Source organism: Zea mays, chromosome 3 (genome assembly GCF_902167145.1).
Source record: "Zea mays cultivar B73 chromosome 3, Zm-B73-REFERENCE-NAM-5.0, whole genome shotgun sequence".
NCBI classification, from domain to species: domain Eukaryota; kingdom Viridiplantae; phylum Streptophyta; class Magnoliopsida; order Poales; family Poaceae; genus Zea; species Zea mays.
Window position 1 is genome coordinate 189963553 of NC_050098.1, and position 21828 is coordinate 189985380.

The 21828-nt window shown below is 44.8% G+C and overlaps 2 protein-coding genes across 3 annotated transcripts; one reads left to right on the forward strand and one right to left on the reverse strand.

The window, feature by feature from the left end:
- The first annotated feature begins 5071 nt into the window (after nt 1–5071).
- LOC100193823 (non-green plastid inner envelope membrane protein) lies at nt 5072–9614 on the forward strand. Of its 2 annotated transcripts, none has more exons than NM_001138905.1 (7): nt 5072–5508; nt 5868–6258; nt 6795–6965; nt 8157–8203; nt 8285–8322; nt 9144–9230; nt 9322–9614. In NM_001138905.1, exons 1-6 carry the CDS (start codon nt 5260–5262, stop codon nt 9226–9228), a joined length of 981 nt encoding a protein of 326 aa, NP_001132377.1. In that variant the 5' UTR covers nt 5072–5259; the 3' UTR covers nt 9229–9230; nt 9322–9614. The 2 variants fall into 2 exon arrangements, with proteins under 2 accessions (NP_001132377.1, NP_001314763.1); NM_001327834.1 differs by having other exon boundaries at nt 5108–5508; nt 9343–9610.
- A 1914-nt stretch (nt 9615–11528) lies between these two features.
- On the reverse strand, nt 11529–20484 carry LOC103651062 (probable WRKY transcription factor 4). Its single transcript, XM_008676659.4, has 4 exons — nt 20217–20484; nt 12609–13719; nt 12352–12459; nt 11529–12240 (listed from the first exon to the last, which is right to left on the reverse strand). The coding sequence occupies exons 2-4, from the start codon at nt 12881–12883 to the stop codon at nt 11811–11813; spliced, it is 813 nt and encodes a 270-aa protein (XP_008674881.1). The 5' UTR covers nt 12884–13719; nt 20217–20484; the 3' UTR covers nt 11529–11810.
- Between the last annotated feature and the right edge of the window lie 1344 nt (nt 20485–21828).

Below are 21828 nucleotides of genomic sequence, written 5' to 3' on the forward strand. Positions count from 1 at the left end.
CGTCGTCCCCCTTCACATGAGGGTCCACCGATGGCTCGGCAGGCTCTGAGGGAGGAGAAAGTGCGGCTGTGTTACAAAGCGTAAACAAGTTCGAAATAAAAAAATTACAACAAAGAGCCAAAAACTACTAGTCAATACCTATTTGCCCTTCGAGATCCGCACTTTTCTCAGCGGCCTCTGCTACATTTCTAGCGTCATGAATGCCTTTTTCGCTTCTCTTTATAATTTCTTGAGCCATCTCCCGGCCACCATTTTCCCAAATATCGGTGAAAAATTTTCCACCGACCAGGCTCGCTTCGGCCGAGGGGTCTTTTATATCTTCAGAAGATAAGGCGGCTTCAGATTATGCCAAGGATTTCACATGGTCACAGCCTTTCCTCTCCAAAATAGTGGCAATCCCCCTAGCACCTGAAAAGGCACATATGTCTCCGCGGCTATTCAAAACTTCTTCAAAAGCTTCAGCTTCGTGGCTGATCCATCCAATTGGGCCTTCGGGGTCACCCCTTATGAAGTTTTCCTCACTTGAGAATGCGCCAACGCTGGCGAAGCTGGTTTTTATTTTCTTAACACATTCCATAGATTTTTCATAACACCTTTTCTTGGATGCTCGAAGCTCTTCAACGTTTTTTTCTAAATGATTGGCCCATTGTTCACTAATTTCTCGTTTTGTTTCTTCAAGTGTGCACTCTTCTTTAGCTCTGACTAGCTGTTTCCGAAGATCCTCAATTTCGCACTTCTGAGCCTCAGCTTGAGCTTTGAAAGCAGTTTCGTCTTCTTTTATTTTATTCACTAACGAGTGTAATATTTTATCTTTTTCGAGACCTTCGTTCCTTAGTTCAATTACTTCGGAACGAAGGTTGCTCAAGGCTATGGTACACCCTTCGTCTTCGGCATCTTTTTGTGCCCTGAGGGCATTGCTAAGTATAAGACCCTGAAAAAAATGTGTGTTAATAAGTTTAAACAAATGAAAAATTTTGGTTTCAAGAAATAATACAAAAATCTCATTTTTTTCACCTTTAAACTATTGTACGCTAAGCTGTCGGCCAGCTTGTTCTTTGACAACACCGAGAGCCCGTCTTCTAATGTTGGGAATCCGAAGCTTTTGCTCATCTCCCGACAGACAGAAATCTCCTTGCTGTCAGGGAGACAATACAAGAAGTCTTCTTCTCCACTACCATTGAATATCAGCGCCCCTTTTGGATATTTCAACTTTTGTGCATAGAATTGAGCTTTTCTTTTTTCTTTTTCGCTCAGACTTTTACCCGAAGCATGACGTAATATATAGTCAGAAGCTTCAGAAGATGCTTCGGGAATAGGTGTGGCGATTTTCTCAGATAAAGTTTCTTCTGCAGATTCTTTTTCCGTTTCTTTTTCAATTTCCAAGAATTCTCTCTTGGTAGACTCTGAAAGCCCAGTTTTAGTTTCCGCTTGATTTTTGGCAGCTTCGGCCTCAGTTTGTGTCTTTGGAGCTTCGACAGCTATCTTCGAAGTAGAGCTTGAAGATTTTATCGTTTCCAGTACATCTAGCACGTTAACCATTCTTTTCCTCTTGGGGGTTGTCATAAGGTCTTTTTGTGCCATCGGCATTGGCATTGGCACCTCAATTCTTGCTGAAGAACTTAGAATTTCCGATGTCTTTGTCTCTTCAGCCCTCGGTTCTTCTATTTTTTCCATCGCCATCATTTTGGCCGGCTCTTCAATATTCGACAGGAGAGTCGGCTCCTTGGCTTCGATGGCCGAAGAGGTCTCACCGACAAATTCAGGCACTATGGCCGGCTCAATATAGCGTGGCCGGTGCATAAGAACCTTCATCTTTTTCCTCTTCGGCGCTGGCTCTCTAGGAGCGGCTGAAGCAACTTCCTTCGCAGAAGCCGTATCTTTCCTTTTTTGACCCCGTGTTGGGTAACGGTAGTCAGGATAGACGAACCCAATAGCATCAAATACTCGGTTGAGTCTTTTCTTCTTCCGGCCTCCGAAGGCTGCGGACAGTGCAGTATCTTCTGCCTTCGAGTATGGCCCAAGCAGCTCATCGCTTATGGCCTCAATACTTTTCAGCCAGTCATCATCTGGCTCGACGAACTTATCTCCATATTTGAAGGTGTATTTTAACCTAACTAGTCCACCTTCATCAGGTTCGCTGACGGTTTCCTTCGGCATTTCCCACTTTTCTGCAAGTGGCCATACTCTGAAGGCAATGTGTTCTTGGATCAAATCCCTTGTCCCGATGAAAGAGCAAACCACGCCGAGGGCCCTCTGGCATTCTTCGGCTGCTTCGTCAATTTCCACCTTCAGTTTCCGAAGGCCGAAGCACTGCCAGATAGGGCGCATAATGATATCTTTAATATCTTCTCGCGTTTTCAAGTCGTTCTTCACATAGAACCATTCCTTCATCCAGTCCCCAGGCCATCTCTTCCGAAAAGTTGGCACTGGACAGCTTGACCCAGAGCGGGCACCGAAGCTATAACAGCCAAAATTGTTGTGATATTGCTCCTTACCCCATGGTTTCGTCTCATACAATAACTCATGCATACTACAGAAACTTTTTGCATTTGGCTCCAAACCTTGGCTTTTCACGGCCCATACAAAGATTCCCATCCTTATGATTGCTTCGGGAGTAATTTGATGGAGGCAAATTTCAAATATCTTCAAAACTTCTACCACGAAACTGCTCAAAGGAAACCGAAGTCCAGCCTTAAAGAAGCTTCGGAATATCACGACTTCATTTTCCTCGGGAGTCGGACAAGTTTTCTCTCCTTCGTCAGCCCTCACAATAGATAAATCCCGAAAATATCTACCCCTCATATTGACAAGATGGCTTTGTTTAATGCTTGATTTTCCAAAAACTGCATGGCTTGGTCGCTAAGGTCGATCTTCGGAATCTTCACCGCCACTTTCCACATCATAGCTGTCACTATCACCAGTGTCTTCAGACAAACCCTCTAAAATCTCCCTAGTAATCTTCTCTGTATTTGTCTTTGCTATTGATTCAAGAAAGCCGAGATTCATCTCCTCAGAAAGGCTCAACTTCGTTTCAGCGACCGCTTTCTTATCTTCAGACATCTTCGAAAATGCTGAGAAAGTGCTCTCGAAACCGAAGTTTAATTTTTTTAAAAAAGCCAAGCAAGTGTTGGTGCGCAAGAGCTAAAAGTTGGGTGAGCAAGAGCAGATGGCAAGAAAGCGTGCCAAATGAACCCGTGGTGAGCTCTTATTTATACGCCTAGTGCGTTGAAAACTGGAGGGTCCCGCTTGTCAATGACTGTTGCTATTCTAGCAAAGGGAAGGTGTTTTTTCGGACCTTCGGCTTAAGACCTTCGTCCATGTCGCAATCTGAATTTATCACTCTAACAAATTAATATTGCGAGGGGTTACTGTTGGGGGCCTTCGGCTTCCGAAGGTCCTTAAAAACATAATTTGACAATGTTTTCCAAGTGAAATATGTGAACATGTATCTTCGGATTCGGATCATGAGCATACAGAGCATGGTCAGGACGAAGCCTGAGCGAGACGAAAGGTGATTATGACGAAGGACAAGCTAATCACGAAGTTGTACGCAAGGGAGCTTCGGCATGATGGCAGAAAAAAGGAAACCGACTTAAAGAGGAAAAGACTATCTAGACCCAGATAAATTACTATAGAGTTGTTGTCATAGGCAAAGGACCTGGATGTAATTTTGCATGGACTGCGACCCGTGCCTATAAATAGGTGAACAGTATTCCGGTACTGTTCACGCGGACTGGGCATTCACTTTTGCATCACGCTTGTACCCTTACTTTCGTTCGAGCCGAAGGTACATTCATAATTTGCTATGGTTGATACAATAATGAAAATAAAAATAAGTTAATAGTAATGTTTAAAGTGTTTATGTTATTTTTCATATCTTGCATATGAATTCATCTTTGTCATTTATTACACTTATGAAGGTTTATCCTTCATAACCTTCGTCCGGGACTCATTATATCCAAAAGGAGATAATGCTTCGAAGGACGAAGGACTCTAACATTTAACATTTTTTCACGTTGCCTTGTTCTTAACTCTTAGCATTTGAAAACAAGTCTCCAACAGTTTCCAAACTAGCCCTAAAAATAAAAAAATTACCTGTCCCGCTAGTCGAGACCCAATCTATACTATTTATTTTTATAAAATATGATATACAATCAAAGGTAAAAAGAAAATGCTATAAAGAAAATTTTGATATGATCTTCAACTAGAAAAATATATAACCATAAAATTATGAGCTTAGTTTTTTTTTATGAAGAGTTATCTTATTATTATTATTATTATTATTATTTGTTGAATAAAACACACTACAAGCTAGTTGTACCAGTGTTGGAGCTGTCCTAATGTGCATTTTTTTGTTCTAATCGCTTGTTTACTCTCTCGCGTCCTCGGGTGGGCACCGCAGCACGCTCGTGTGCGCCATGCCACAATCTGCTAGCAGGGTCCACGTGAAAATCAACGAAAATCACACAAAAATACGAGCAGAAAAGGGCGGTACTCACATTACAATTACATGTTTAGGATGTGTTTGGCATAAGTATGCTCTACTTCAGAGCAGTTCGATTTCAAAACTCTAGGTGGAGCAGTTTTGTCTTAAAGTTTAGATTGATTCCTCATAAACAATAACTCCAAATTCCATATCTAAGTTGTTTTTTAGAGATTTCAGAGTACCAAAAGAATTATCCAAAAATTAGTAGTATAGCTATGAAAACTCTATAAAGTTTATAATTTGAGAGTTTAAATGTTTGACAAGCTTTGACTAGCTCCTTCTTGTAGTTTTCTCTATAACCATACCAAACACGACTTAACAAAGAGCAGAGCAGAATCCAGAATAGGTTTGCGCCCGGAGCAGATTAAAAATGATCCTGTAAACCCGAGGTCGACCAGCACATGATACATTCCCTCAGCGAAATACCGGACTCCAAAACCTGCTGAAAAAGGGTAGCCGCTGCCGATAGGAGTGCAACAGCCAACAGATCCCTCCCAAAAGCACCGCCATAGCCGAGCCCCCACGCAACAAACCACCCGCTCACACAGACCGCCCCACCAAAACTGGCCAAAAGCCCCCCAAAGAGACCCCACAAAACTCCCCGTTATCCCCCACCCGGACAATCTTCCTTCAGGCTTCAGCTGTCCGCCCGCGGCCCACCCCTCCGCCGTCTCCACCATTCCGCCGTTCCCACCACGCCACTCGCCAGTTCGGCACTCCCTCCTGTCTCCCCCCCTTGCCGAGACGGCGCGGACGCCCCGTCGCCCACCCCGATGGCTGCCACTCTCCTCCACGCCGCCACCGCCTCGCTCCAGAGCTCCTCCCAGCCCGCACGCGCGGGCGCCGCCACCGCCTTTCACCCCCTCGCGTCCACCCCATCCATACGCCTCGCGCGCTCCTCGTTCTCGTCCAATCGCCGCCTCGAGGTTTCACTCCGGGCGGTTTCGGCCGGTCACTGTTTCGCGGGGAGGGGAGCACCCCGGGGCCGCCGCGTCGTCGCCGCCCTAGCAGGGGAGCAAACTGTGAGTCAACCCTCTCTCCGAGATCCCTGCGTCTCTCGCCGTTTCCGGCGACGAGATTCTCCTCTCCTCAGGCGTGTGTTTTTTTTTGTTTGTTTCTCCCTAAGTCATTTTTCGTAGCTTCACCTTCCCCTTTTCTCTACGCTGCCACAAAAATTCCGGCAATAAAATGTTGATTCAGGTGCTTCGTTTCACTTTCCTGAATGTAATGGGTGTAGAGTGTAGCCTATCTGTCGTATGGCGATGCTGATTGCGATTACTGGGCTCCTCGCGATGTTTCGTTCACTTTGTTATGGTAAATTTCATGATTCAGTCGCTGAACGCTGGCGCTTAAATTATCTATATCCTGGTGCTGGATTCAGGAGGGTTCAGAGGTGGGCGATGACAAGGATAACAGCAACGAGGAGATAAAGCCCGAGGAGGCTCAGGAAGCTTGGAAGGTAATGCTGGAGCAGTTCAAGGCTGAGGCCCTGCGGATGCAGGCCCTGTCAATGCAGGCATATGATGTCTACTCCAAGAGGGCGAGGGAGGTCTTGCTGGAAGCCTCTGAGAAGCTGAAGATACAGGCAGACAAAGCACAAAAGGACCTCAGCGTGATCGCTACCGAGGTTAGTCAGGAGGGACAGGAATATCTGGTGATGGCAGCTCGGAACTCCCCAGACTCGATCAAGGATATTACAACAACGTTCAGGGCTCTTGGGAGATTGAATTGGCCATCAGAGTATGAGGATTATCATGTTGGCATTCCGTTTGGTATGTCAATGTTCTACACTGGTGAAATTTTCAGTGCAATTTAATTTCGTTACCTTGGGTTGAGAAGAGTAAAGTGCATCAGCAGTCATGAATTATTTCGTTGTATCATCTAGACCCATGTACTATTCTAAGTCACAAGAACCTCCATTAACTATCTAAAGTGTGTCATATAGGTCCATGTACTATTCAAGGTTACAGGAACCCATTAACTTTTTAGGGTGTGTCATCTAGGTCCATGCACAACTGACATGGCGTTCCACCTCAGTCCAACCGGTGACGTGGCCTTGAATAGTACATGGACCTAGATGACACACCTGAAATAGTTAATGGGGTTTCCTGTGACCTTTAATAGTACATGGATCTAGATGACATACTTTAAATAGGTAATAGGGGTTCCTGTGACATTGAATAGTACATGGATCTAGATGACACACCCGAAAACTAGACCATGTGATGTTTTGTACCGTCAATTAGCTGTTGATATAATTTCATGCTGACTGGAAGGGTTAAAGTTATTCTTGCATCACCTTTTGTAGGTACCTTTCTTACAGTAGGGGGTTTCCTCAACTTCATGTTGACTGGAAGTACCTCTGCTCTTCGTTTTGGTATTGTTCTTGGCCTTGCACTGTTGACTCTAGGTATCTCAAGTTTGAGATCACATAGAGAAGGCGACCGTCGGCCTCGTCTTTTGGTGAAAGGGCAAGCTGGTTAGTTCATTTTGATTCATCATCCTTGCCTTGCTTTAACATATATGTTCTTTTCATTATTTAAGAACCTTTGTTGAGCATACTTGTGGCCTCGAACTTGTGTTGTGTATGGTACTATGCTTGTTTGACATACTTGTAAGATTCATAGGATTAAAATAAACATGATATGGTATATAGAAGTCAAAATAGAAGGATTATCAGTGAGTATCAAATCCAGAAGGTTACTTTCCACAATACTATTTGTTCTGTAAAGTTTTTTCTTGCTTCTTTATAGACTTGATTGTTCTTTTCAAGAAGTTTTGTGTTATACTTGTGCACTAACAGTGTTCCTTTGATAATCAAGTCTTAATGTGTCTTCCTAAGTTCTTGTGCTGTTAGTGCAAGTTCCAAATCCACTGATTTTGGCAGGCATTTATATGTGACATTTACTGTTCCATTATGCATAATGATCAGATTTCTCGTAACTTGGATAAAGTAAAATCACTGGCTGCTTGTAGTCATGAGTTGTTCATATAGCCGCAGCACAGAAATAAATTTTCATTTATCAAATTACAGAAGTTGTATATGGTAATTTCTATAAGGTTTCCTGTCCAAGTTGGGTTTATGAATTGCTCTTGTTCTTTATCCAAAGTTGTCCTAAAATTCCTCGATCCTTAGTATTTTGGTTTGGACCAGATTAAAGTTTATGCTACCACAATAAGTCCAGCATGTTCTGTCGTTTTCCCCCATTGCATTATAGAAGACATTTGAACATGTTGGGTTTATTGGATGAGACTGAGTGTCATGATACAAAATTATTGGTCAGGTCTCGGTACATAACATCTAGGCTTTTACTATTAAATTTCATAATCTGCCTGCTAAGTGAAGGACAGGCCCGGCACAGTGGTGAGAAGCCTTCCCACTGAGCCAAAGGTCCTCGGTTTGACGCAGTCTCTCTGCAAAAACAGCGTTAAGGCTTGCCTTGGTTATTCTTTCCTCAGACCCCACTCATGTGGGAGCCGCCAGCACTGGGTCTGTCTTAAATCTAACTGCTAAGTTTTATGATGGCTTACACTTATAAGCAATGCTTGATTCATTACATACTTATTATCATCTTGGGAGTACAGACTTGTTTACATTTATATCTGAAAGTCATGACATTGTAAGGGTTTAAATAGTTATTTCATGAGGTGTTTCACTTGTTGCATGCAGCAATAGCTCTTGTCATCTTCTTCAGGGAGTTTTCAGTTCTACTCCAGGTAAACTTTGTAGCAGTAACATAAACTATAAAATTTATTATGTACAAAATTTAATTTGGTCCATCTCTTTCCACCCTGTAGAATGGTTGGTTCCCAAAAATCTTCATTGTTCTTCTCAGGTTAGTACATGTCTGACCTTTTAAATTGCATTTATTATTCTCATTCTGCACCCAAAGAAACATGCAGTGATTTGTGATGATATTACATGGGCTCATCACACGTTTATGTGCCTGAACGGCTGAACCTGTGCTTGTGTTGCCAGCATAACTCACAAAAACATGTTTTTGTGCTTCTTAGTTTTTGTGACTAGAAGGCTGCAGTTCAGTGTACAACTGTACATGACTTTCTTTTGATGGATGTAATATTTTCATATTCTTTTGCATTTCAACTTTACTGTGATTTTCTGTTGCATCGCCTCTCAGTATAAAGCTGCTGAACTGTAATCCTTCCAAAACCATACTATTACCGATCTGTTTGATCCAGCAATGTTATGTCTCCGTATTCCCTGTCATGGTGCACTTATTAAAACTGCAGCCCACTTTTACTTCTACACCTGGAGAATATGACTAAGAATCTGGTGTTTACTTGATTCTTTACTTGTAGATACCTTTTTCTTTACATGCAGCCCACAAACTTCCCTGCTAGACATCCAGCTGGCATTCTGTATTTGTATATACCTTGATCGACCAAAAACGTGTGATATTTCTTCTAAGCAATTGGTGCATATGATAGGCTGTTTAAAGCTTATCATAGCTAATCATATATTACTGTTCATCGATTTAACCATCTTGTAGCTTAACTTGAACACTAAAGTTCAAATCCCTCATCTTTCAGTGCTTAAGCTTTTTTTATGTCTTGTTTAGCAGTTACAGCCATTTTTGTTTGGTCTCAAAAAAGAATCTCTTGTTGTGTATGAGGCTAATTCTCAATTGTGCTGCAGTGGAGTGGTGGCAGCATTTTACTTCTATCGCATTGCAACTGGTAACCCCAAAGATCTGAGCAGCAAGAATGATTCAGCGAATTAATGGTAACCCTTACATAATATTGGTTTTATACTTTTATGTGCTTTCCTATGTGCATCGCACAAACAGGTAATAGGATTATTACATGATCAACAGCTTAAATCGTATCTCATGCAGCACTGGGACGAGTCAGATGGTCAGTGGGACGTAGACCCAGAAGATTATGGTCTCTTCCTTTCCATTTTCTTCATCGGCCTTCAATTGAGGCAAAGCTCGGTCCTAGCGTCTAAGATGTCTGCGTGATGATACATGGATTCAAAAGAATTGTTTGCTTATCTGGCCCACTTCCCGCACTCCTTTGTTCCTTTACTCGTGTAATATACTCCGATGTCAGGCCCGCTTAAACAACAGTAATAAACGACCTTCGAAGGTCATGTAGTTATCAGTTCAGTTTGTCTGGTGTTTATTGCATGGGGATAGAAGTGATTAAGTGAAGCGTTCAATGTTTAGTGAAATGGCTGAAAACAATCAGGGTTAGTATTATGTACCTTCTCGTTTGCTCGTAAACAAACAGATGATAAGTTGTAAAGGGTACCTGCAGTGGTACGATCTAGTTGTTTCCTCTAACTCTAAGTTAACCTCTTCGATGGCACAAACTTTTAGCCCATACGGCCATACCAGGCCATATGCTACATTTGTTCTTAAATATTGGTCGCTCGCTAGTTAGTTAATTTTTTACTAAAACTCAACAAACAAAAAAGAACGAAGGGATTACCTTGCAATATGAATTGCTGCTCCACGTGATATTCTCGTGTAGTCTTGAAATATAAAATGAATAATATTAAAGTGACATCCTCGTATATAGTCTGGAAATATCTAAATGTACTTGTACTCTTGAAATATCTATATATGAGACAAGCTTTGAATCAAGATATAATCCACCCTCTTCTATTAGATTATGAAATGATATGTTTTGAGTTAGCTCGTAAGTTGTTGTTGGAGCTGCCCTAACAACTGGATCGTGATTCAAATGTTTCTTCGTAATTTGTTAAGGTCGTAAATAAATTTTAGTTGAAAATAAATATAAATAAAGTTTGATCCTAATCTGATCTTTAAATTGTATAATGTACTATTTAGAACTCATTGTCACCCCTAGCTAAGACAGCTTTCAAGCATCATGTTAAGAAGAATACATTCTCACACATGTCAAAAAAAACCTTCAAACTTTTCTCTCACCTAGAGAATCGAACTAAGGATCTGAGGAGTGTTACTCAGATCGTCTAACCAACTCAACTAGAGATTCTTTAAGGCGATCTGAGGAGTGAAACTTTTATCTCTACGTTGCTCTATTAGAGCATCTCTAATATGGAGCACTAAAATATAGTCATCAAAATTAAAATAGGACCACATTTAGAGTCGGATTGATGATAAGGAAATCGGAGGGGATATATGGAGAGAAAATAAATCATGTTATTAGGAAATAAATAATTTAAAATAAAATAAATCAAAGATAGATGTCTAATATATGGGGGTCATGTAAACCGTTCTCACATAAATTCGACTACTCTGACAAACTCTAAAAAATTCGACTACTCTGGCAAATCATAAACTCTAAATCCTAAAAAAAATGGAACGGCTCTATTCTGATTGTCAAACATAGAATGAAATAACTCAATTCTTAAAAACTGGAATGGAGCCGCTCCATCTCAGTTGATTCCCCAACCAAACGTACCCTAAATCCCTTTGCATTCCATCTTCAATCCCCCTCGAACAAGACCTGAGTGGGTAATTGAGGGCTAGCACCTGATCTCCTCGGTGATGTTTATGGTGCCCAGGGCCCGAGCTGGCCAACGTGTTTATGGTGGCTATGGCTAAGCTACAAGACGTGAAGATGATGATGGGAAAACAAGGGGGAAAATAATTATTCGACCTCCTGCCGGCGTGGGCCAGTGGTGGCGGGAGGGAAGGCGCAGCGTGAAACCGTCGCAGTGGTCGCGCAGACGATGAGTGACAATGGCTCGTGAATTCTACCAAACGAGAAGAAAGGGAAAAAAAAGGGAGTCTATGAATCCGATTTATAGCCTCGAATCGCTAAAACGAAATTTACTGAAAGAGATGGCGAGGCTCTAGTCTTACGCAGCTTTTCATGATCTTAAATAATGGAGTAGAATTTTGTACCCAGCAGATTTTTGGCCCAGAAGGTTCTGGTCATCGGGTCGGAGAGGCGGCGTTAGGTGGGTGCGTCCAACTCAAGCGTTCTGGTTTTCACATGATGCCGGACTTGACGGAAGCAGTGCTGACGTCCACCCTGCTCACGTACACGTCGCCTTGTTGCTCCATTTGAAATTTTCTAATGGGGAAAGTAGTGAAGTTTTTTTTTCCTTTAGAAAAAGAGCAAGCACCAACAACAATGGCATTATTCCTCGTCTTGTGAACGGCAATAACCTTGTTTTGTTGGTCTGGTAATCCCTCTGCCTGAGATACAATTAACTATAGTGTGTGTGTGTGTGCTCTACTACGGCTACGGCAACCCTCCTGATGGGGCTGTCGCTCGGTCCGGTCGGACTGACTGTTCTCACGTACTACAGCGACGTCGACGACACATGTCCAGATCTACTGCTGCTGCTGCTGCTAATATACTCAATCTACTGCTGAAACGTAGCGACGTCACTGAGACCGCCGAAGTCAAAGCGGTCCTGGAGCACGGATTCCCAGCCGAAGCAGCCGTCCAGGAACTCCGTCACGGGGTCCGGAGCGGCCGTGTCGTGCCACTCGTGCGCCAGCTGCGGCCCGAACCCGACCCCGGCCTCGGACGACGCCGACGGCGACGACCACCCGCCCTGCGACGGCGAGCTTCTGCTGGTGTCCGCCGCGGACCCCCAGGAGCTGGAGCCGAAGTCGACGACGGCGGGAGGGGCCACCGCCGCCGCAGCCGCTCCTCCCTGCTGCCACGCGCCCCTGCACGTGTGCTCCCCGTAGTAGGCGATCTCGTACGCCGCCGGCTGCTCCCGCGTCTGCTGCACCCGCCGGGTCGCGTTGCATCCCTGGTCCTTGTGCGCGCAGCGGTAGTAGAGCCTGCAGGGGGGGATTTCATCAGATCAGCACGCACGCACCGGGCCACCGGTCAGTCAGATTGACCTGCAGCTGAGCTCCCGCCCTGAGCCTCTTGTGAATGAATCTACTTGCCTCGGGTGCTTGTGTCCGTTGATGTCCTTCTGCCCGTACTTCCTCCAGATGAAGCCGTCCACCGCCGTGCCGCTGGTCACCTCCATGGTCGCCTCTGCGCCGCGCGCCCTGTGGGATGGAAGTGGAACAAACCTCCTCTTGTTACTCGCCATCACGCGCTGCCTTTCCAGCTTCCAAACAAACGAACAGAGAAAGCCTGCTGTGTTTGTGCAGGAGGAGGGAGGAGAAGGGCAGGCAACGGCGGTCCCGCGTCCCACCTCTTGGCTGGCGGTCCCGGAGGAGGAGGTGGAGACGACCAGGCGCATCGCGCTGCTGCTGCGTCCTGGTACTCGGCCGCCTTCCGCTTGCGCCCGGCGGCCCTGAGCGCGTCGATGACGCGGCCGCAGCAGCGGAGGATCTCGGCGGCGAGCTCCTGGTGCGGCGACGCCGCCGCAGGGGACGCGGCCCGGAGCAGGTCCCCGAGGTGCGACGCGGACTGCTGCCCCATGGTCATCAGCTCCAGGACCACGGCGGCCGGGGTGTCCAGCGTCATGGCTGCTGCCGCTCTCGCACTGGTGCTTCTGCTTCTTGGGTCGGTGCGCCTGCTATTTGGCTCAAGTACACACTCACTCTCTTGACTCTTGAGGGCTCGAGGCTTCCCTTGATGGCGCCCAGAGCGCAGGGCCGGGTAGACGAGACGAGACCAAGTAGAGTAGGATGAAGAGGCAGTAAGCTTTGCCGCACTCTCTCCAATATTTATAGACCTCGTCTCGTCTCGTCATCTCAGGGGATCCTCAGCAGGCCGAGGAGGGAGGGAAGCGAAGCCGCGAGGAAGCCGCAGGAAGCGGTCCACGACAACGAGCGAGCCGAGTGCAGCCGCTAGCTGCTAGGCGACAAGCTCCATCTGCTCTGCTGCTCCTTTTTTTTTCTCTGAGCTCTATCTATCTCCACGTTGGCACCATATATCTGCCGAGCTAGCTAACCTCTCTGCCAGTCTACCCTTTGAGCTCAAGAGAAGAGAGTCTAGAAGCAGCAAACGCAGACCATTAAACAATGAGAAGATGTATATTTTTTAGATAATGGAAACCAGGTCCCGGCTTTGTCCTCTATGAAAGGAGGTACAGCCTTACAAACAAAGTAACATCAAAAGATCAACACTCCCAACATAGAGTGCAATCTTACACCACAATCCTTAAAACAAACACGACACCCAACAGACATACTATAACCTCAATATGTAATCCTGTTCGTAAAACTCCAACCAAAATAAGAAAAAAATTGCATAGATGCGACTTCGATCTGTCGACACGTCTCCTTGATTATCTCCTGGTCTTCAACCCTCTGCAAATATCCCCAAAACCTAAGCCAATGGGTCGCCCGAAACAGAACCTGCAAATAAGTAACCATCGGGGTTTTGTTAAACACTAAGTCATTCCGACTTATCCAGATAGCCCAACATAAAGCTGCAACACCTGTAATAATCAGATTTTTAACTTTGAGGTGCACCCCATGCAACCAAGATCCAAAAATATGTTTAAATGATCTCGGGGTACTTAGACCAAAACACCAATATAAAAGCCTCCAAAAGAATCTAGCGTAATGACATTTAAAAAACAAGTGTTGTATAGATTCATTCGAATCACAGAACACACATTTTTTACTTCCCTGCCATCTACGCTTAGCTAGATTGTCTTTCGTGAGAGCTACACCTCTAATAAGATACCACATAAAGATCTTAATTTTCAGAGGTATTTTCATCTTCCAAAGCGGTTTGAAATAGAAAATCTTGGGATTACTAATAAGAGCATTGTACATCGAACGGACCGTAAAAAGCCCCGAGGTTGACAAATTCCATTTGAACTCATATCTCCCAGTGGATAGATGAGTATGAGCAATACTCAAGACCAATCTATTCCAACATAAAAGATTACCACCCACCAGCGCTCTGCGGAAAGAGATGTTTAGAGGAATCCTATTAAAAACATTTGCCACAGTATCACTTTTTTTACGAGCTATATTATATAAGGACGGAAATTTTATCATTAGAGGTTGTTTACCCGTCCACGTGTCCTCCCAAAATCTAATCTGCTTCCCATCTTTAAGAATAAAGGAACCAAGACCAAAGAATTGGTCTTTAACTTTCAGTAGCCCAGACCAAAAATGAGAGTCACCAGGTTTTCTACCTACCTTTGACAAGGTACAAGATTTGAGGTATTTGTTCCTAAGTAAATTTTGCCATAGACCGTCCTCATTAATCAATTTAAATAACCATTTACCAAGCAAACACTTATTTTGAACCTCTATGTTCTGAATACCTAGACCTCCTTGGTCTTTAGGTTGACAAAGAATATCCCAACGTGCAAGTCTATACTTTTTTTATGATGATCTCCTTGCCAGAAGAACCTAGAGCGATAGTAGTCTATTTTTTCCAGTACACCCTTAGGCACTTCAAAAAAAGACAACATAAACATAACTAAGCTTGTGAGAACAGAATTAATCAAGACTAACCGGCCACCTACCGACATAAGTTTTCCCTTCCAGCTGCTCAATTTCTTTTCAAACTTTATCTCTATGGTTTTCCAATCACTATTACTTAACTTTCTATAATGCATTGGGATCCCCAAGTATCTGAAAGGAAAGCCGCCTTTTTGGCATCTAAATAGAGAGAGATAGAGTGTTTCTTCCTCCTCAGTCAGACCAAAACCAAAAAGCTCACTTTTATGATAATTTATCTTTAACCCTGAAACTTGTTCGAAAGTTATCAATAAGAGCTTTAAATTTGCCGCTTTTGCTAAGTCATGTTGCAAAAAAAGGATGGTGTCATCCGCATATTGCAGAATGGATAAACCCCCATCCACTAAATGCGGGATGAGTCCTTCAAATTGACCCTCCTCTTTTGCTCTATTTACCAAAATAGCAAGCATGTCTACAACTATATTGAATAAAATAGGAGAAAGAGGGTCCCCCTGGCGTAAACCTTTATAAGTCTGGAAATTTGCACCAATATGGTCATTCACTTTAATGCCAACATGACCACCTGTTGTGACTGAATTAATCCAGGCACACCACTTTTCGGAAAAACCTTTCATACGTAATGTTTGTTGTACAAAAGGCCATTTGATCTTATCATAAGCTTTCTCAAAGTCAAGCTTCAAAATCACCCCACAATCCTTTTTTCTACGCAGCTCGTGAATAGTCTCATGTAGAACCACTACCCCTTCCATGATATTCCTGCCTGGTATAAAAGCTGTCTGGGAAGGGCCTATTACCTTACTTGCTACCCCCGATACTCGATTTGTAAGTACTTTGGTAAAGATCTTAAAACTAACATTTAGTAAACAAATAGGTCTATAATGTTGAATAGACATAGCATCTTTACTTTTAGGCACGAGAATAATGTGGCCAAAATTAAGTCTAAAAAGAGGTAACTCCCCCTTATGGAAGGCATCAAACAAAGCCAACAAATCATTTTTTATAACATTCCAGAACACCTGATAAAATTCCGCCGGAAAGCCATCTGGCCCCGGGGCCTTATTGTGTTCCATCTGGAAAATTGCTTCTCTAATGTCGTTTTCAGTAAACACTGTCGTTAGAAAAGAATTCTCATCCGGAGAAACTTGCGGGATATCATCCATTACAGACGAGTCCAAAGACGCCCTAGATGCTTCAGGTGGACCAAAAAGACCTTTATAGTAGGAAGTGATATGCTCTTTCAAAAGTGCATCACCTTCTATAACCTGGTCCCCATTTTGAAGATGATAAATTCTCGACTTTCTATGTTTACCACTTGCCACTAAGTGAAAATATTTTGTATTAGCATCACCTTGTAACAAACCCTTAGTCTTGGCTCTTTGATACCATTTTACCTCCTCTTCTCTTAGTAATTCTGCAAGTCTACTTTGCAAGTATTGTTTTAAGTCAAGCTCTTGTGCTGACAAAACAGATACTTCTGCTTTTTTATCCAACACATCCAAACTGTTCAAAATTCCTTTCTTTTCTTTTTTGTACGCCCCACTTACATTTTTTGCCCACCCTCTTAAGTGCTGCCTAAGCTTCCTGATTTTAGCTTGCCAATTCTCCATAGGTGACTGACCCCTAGACTCGTATGACCAAACTTCTCTAACCATATCGAAGAACCCGTCCCTCAGAAGCCAACCAAGCTCGAACTTGAAAGAATGTTGGGAGGAACTAGAGATTTGTTCCCCAGAATTCAGTAATAGAGGAGTATGGTCGGAAATGTCACGGCTTAGGGCCCTCACAGAAGACAAAGGATATTTTTGATCCCACTCTGTGGTTACCAGGATTCTATCCAACTTTTCATACGTAGGTCTTTCGAGGTTATTTGCCCAAGTGAATTGGCGACCAGTCAACTCTAGTTCCTTAAGACATAGACCATCAATAACGACATTAAAAAGAAATGGCCACCGATGATCAAAATTGTCTTTATTTTTTTCGCTAGAGAATCTTAAGATATTAAAATCACCACCAATCACAAGAGGCAGCGTCTCATGGTTGCCCATGCGAACCAGTTCAGATAAGATCATCTCTTTTTTTTCTAATTGAGCCGGGCCATAGACCAATGTTAAAGCCCACTTGAAGCAATCATTTTTATTGCACAAAGTGAATTTAACAAAAAAATCTCCTTCTTCTATAGCCCCAATATCATAAATGTCCAAATCAACACCCAATAACAAACCACCAGAGCGTCCCTCAGGTTGTTTATAGTGCCACAAAAAAATTTTACCTCCACATAAATTACGAAGGGAGGGTTCGGTGAAGGATTTACGTACTGTCTCCGAAATCGCAATAAAAGAGAGGTTCAGTTCTTTAGACAAATCTGAAATGAACCTAAATTTTTTGGGGTCTCTAAACCCATTGCTGTTCCAAAAAACACCCTTCATTTTGAAACAGAGCGAGATTTTTTCCTACCTTTTCTTTTCTTTTTATGAGATACTGCAGTACGAGCCCGAATAAACTGCTCACTGGTTGTATCCATAACTTCTTCTAGGATGTCACTACACAGGTTGCTTAACATAAGTTTTTCTAATTCCTTCTCCTCATAAAACTCCTTTTCCTCTTTAGCAATAGCCCTATCTATCACATTTGTGTCACTCGGTACTAAAGCACAAGAATTTACAGAGTTAGAAAGAAAATCCACAAACTTCTGTAAGTCACTAGAGCAATCAGAAAATTTGAAACCGATATGTCTAAGGTTGGAAAGGATTTTCTCACTAGGCAAGAAACAAGAGGGTGCAACATGTTGCGTACCTTCAGTAAAAGATTTATCCAGGTTCCTAGCAGCCTTCAGCTTGGTAGCTCGCTCAATAGAATCCCCAGTGCTTAAATTTGCTCTCCTTTTGCTTCTTTTCGATACCGCATTGCCAAGAAGACTCTCCGAGACAGCAGCCAACATCGAAGCTTTAGGTGTCAAGACCCCAGCCATCTCCTTGCTCACTGTACCCAAAGAGTTACTTGTCGAGCCCCTAGAAATGGGCGACCTCGGCACCACACCACAACTGATCTGGTCTCTATGTGATCGAGTGACGGTGTCTGCAGGAACAAATTGTTCTTGCAAGACAGCCTCGAGCACCCGCCTGCCATTCTGACCGTTGCCACCAATTTTACTAGTCGAGCTACTCGCCAAATCATTTTTCTTTCTAGTGCCCCCTTCCTTATCCTGTGGGACAGGCCCATTTCCATCAGCACCATAAGGTTCATCATCTCCAAAATCCTCATCATCCATGTCCATTAGAACCGGGTTATCAGAGTCCACATTTTCCTCTACCCGAAATTGCAGCTCATATAAATGGTCACCGATGACAATATCCACAAACTGAGGAATGAGGTTTGGATCAAGAACAAGTACTTGAAGACGGCAAACATCAAACTTGTTCGTAAACTTCATATCGACAGCCTTTGTCACCCCCAAGATTGATCCAACAGCCCATATCAACAAATACTGTTTCATTTCAGAAGGTAAACCCGTAAACTGGAGCCATATTTTTTTAAGTACAGCCTTAGGCATCTTAGCAGCGACTGGTTCTTCAATCTTCATGGCCGCATTGTATTTTGTTTGGACCACCCCCCACTCCAACATATGGTCCAAGTCCTCTCGCGATGGAAACACTGTCCTGAAACAGTTCGGACCAGATTTCTCCACAACCCAATTCCAATTGCCTGAGACCAATCTCTCTAATTCAGCCACAACTTGCGACTCTGACAGCACACCGCTAGTGATCTTCACTGAGGCCAACAAAGACACGGTCTTATTTCTCTGTTGCGGCACAAAGGGGATGTAGTAGAAACCTAAACCATCCACGGCGTAACCGCAGGTTAAGGCACTAGGTTTGTCCCCCCTGAACTTCGGACACCTTTCCGTGTTGTGGGCATCAGCACGACAGATGTCACAAAACAGCTTAGCAGTACAACCTTTCATGGCATGTCCTTTGGTCAAACAACGATAGCAGTACGGCTGTTTACTAGATGTTTCTTTCACCACTGGATAATCATCCATATCTACCGCCACACCTTTGCCCTTGTCCGATGCAATATTTGAATGACCAGCACCCAGCTGAAGAGCAGCACAGTTAGTCACCGGAGCTGACTTCTGCCCGATCGCATGGCTTAGCAATGCAACAGCTTGTGCAATCATACCAGTAGAAGATGCAGATGGGTCCGACACAGCCGCCGCTGACAGGTTAACCGGAGTACGAGAGCCTCTGTTCCCCTGGAAGCCTCCTCTGAACTGATCTCGACTTCCAGGATTGGAACCTGCATACCCAAAGTTGCCTCGGTGCCCACCAGCGACGCCAGCACCCAGGCCATAGCTCCCATGACGGCCACGTACAGATCGACCCCTGTGCCCACCTTGCCCGAGGTACGGTCGGCGATAACCCCCGCGACCTACCAGGTCTCCCTGGCTGTTTGAACGGCCCCCACGACCGCCCTGAGCTCCATCACGGCCAGAAGCACCTCCTGCACGTTGTCCTCCCCCTCCATGGAGCCAAGCAGAATGTCTGCGTATGTGGCGGCGCGAAAGCAAGGAGACACAGGTTGAGCAGAACGAATGTGAGGAGCCCTAGCAAGACCCACACCAGTTCCGGTCCTGGCAAACAGAGCCACTAAACCCGACGCAGGCCTGTATGGCATATGTGGCCCAATTTTCAGAGTCTGATGCCTGGTATCACCAAGCGGCCCAAGACCCTGACAGATGGATGCCCGATCATTGCGCACATTTGAAATTTTTTGAAGGTCACCACGAACTGCAGAACAGGAAAGCCTTACATCCTGCCGTGCCGAACGCCATGGCAGGACAGCACTGATCTGCGATCGATGCGAGGAGATCAATGCTCTACCAATGGCGTCGCCAAGGGTCAGCCGAGGAGAAATCCTAGGTGTCGGCAACCGCCCCTTCCAAGGACGTTGATCTGACCGCCTCTTTGTTCCAGACTCCACCGTATAAGAACCAAGAGGTAATCCCATATCCGAGTACGAGCCAGATGTAGGCTCAGGAACTAGAGGCGGGAGACAATCAGACGAACGGGACATCGGGAGAGCAGGAGTTTCGCAATCCCCAAGTGAAACGATGTGTTCGTCTACCACAGATTCTGAATCAGAGGTACTTCCAAGTGCCCAGAAACGGCCACCATGAAAGTCCTCTATTCCATGAACGTGTGAACCAGTTCTAGAGGCTGAAGCAACTAGGCACTCGTTGAAACGATGCAATTGCTCCAATTCTAAGAACCGTTCTAAGTCTGGATCATCAGGATACTGACCCAGAGGGAATTTCGAACTCGGGGTCGTCGCCAATTGTAGACGACGAACACGAACCTTGCCTCTCATAGAGGACGAAAAATAAAACAAACGAAGAACAGCAAGGGACTTACTCTACGTGGAAGACTGGGAGAGCTCGGTTTCGCCGCCGAAGCCAAGAATGTTGGCACCATTGACGAGAACTCTGAGACGCTCCGCCACGGCGGCGGGAGGAGCCGGAGATGATGCCGCGGCGAGCGGGAGGCCTCGGAGCTGAGCGCTGGTTAGGTAGACTACGGTCAGCGATAATAAGCTAATCTAATACAGATACGGTCGCACCCGGAGCCCGATCGTCAAATGGAACAGTACATACGTGATCAGAGAGTGTATCGTATGCATCTCTCTGACTTTTTCTCTCACTCTCCGCCGTATGACCGTATATATTGCAAGCTCTTGTATTAGTGCTTCATCAGTGCCGCCGCATCGCTCTCGAATACGATTTGATTAGGCGATTGGCCTGGCGCCCATGTGGTCCGCGCGGCCGCTGCCGTGGCATCGATACCACCGCTTGATTAATGATTTAACTATAACCCGCCGCGGAACGAGTAAGTAGCGAGCACAAGCAACGCCGTGTGCGTACGAGATTCCGATCCGAGAGGTAGAAATGGAAGCATAAGTTCCCCCACATCCGGAGAGAGAGAGAAAGAGAAAGGAGCACATGTCTCGGGGGACCGGGACAGGCAGAGGTCAACGTGCACGGACGGTTCAGATCAAGCAGCTCTGTATCGAAGGTCGCTTCAGTCACACATGCATCTCATCTCCAGTTCAATGTACCCTGTGGTAGGCAAAAAGGCAGCCACGACATGTACCTTCACAGCCGCCTGATGATACAAAAACCAAAAGCCGAAAAGAGGGATATGAACACTGCTACTGCGTTTCCTAAAGCAGCGGAAAATGATCATCTTTTTTTTTAAGACAAGCTAAGTTTCCGTTTGCACGACAGTATATCAGTATTTCTATTTATTAAAGCGCTGCACCATACCGTTCAACCAGGGTGGCCACGTCGCCTTCTAAATGCAAGCACCGTTCGATATGCATCGCTCGGTGCGCAAAGCTCTGTTCCCAAGCAACCCCCTCTGTTCGGCGATGCTGGGCGAAGCTTCCGGAAAACGCCCGCCGGAAGGAGCTCCACCCCCTACCTGCCCGCGCTGGCAGGAACTCCGGCCGCCGTCCCGGTGCCTGACGGACACTGGGTTCACCCGTGCCGCCCCTGCCTCGCCAGCATCCCTCCACTGTGTCGTCCCTTCGCTTCCGTGTTCTGATCATCTGCACGACAGCATAGCAGGTACGTCCCTTCCGTTCCATCTCCCCATCCTCCTCTTCACTTCCATGTTTCTATCCTCCAGCTTCCCCTACACACTCAGCAGGCTGCAATCACGGTAACCAAATTCTTTTTCTTGATTCCGGTCAATAGAACACATGAGCACTACACGATGAAATCCAATCGCTCTATTTCTTCAGACACTATAATGTTGTATGCATGTTGAAAGTCGCCTAGAGGAGGGGTGAATAGGCGAAGCCTGTAGATTAAAATTTTATCCCCAACTAGATCCTTTGATTAGTGGTTAGAACAAGAAATATGATTATCGGAGTAAGAACTAAGTCCTTTGCTTGTAACCAAAGTTGGTATGAAATAATGCGGAATTGATAAACAATACAACTACTAGATATATGGATAGTAAAGCA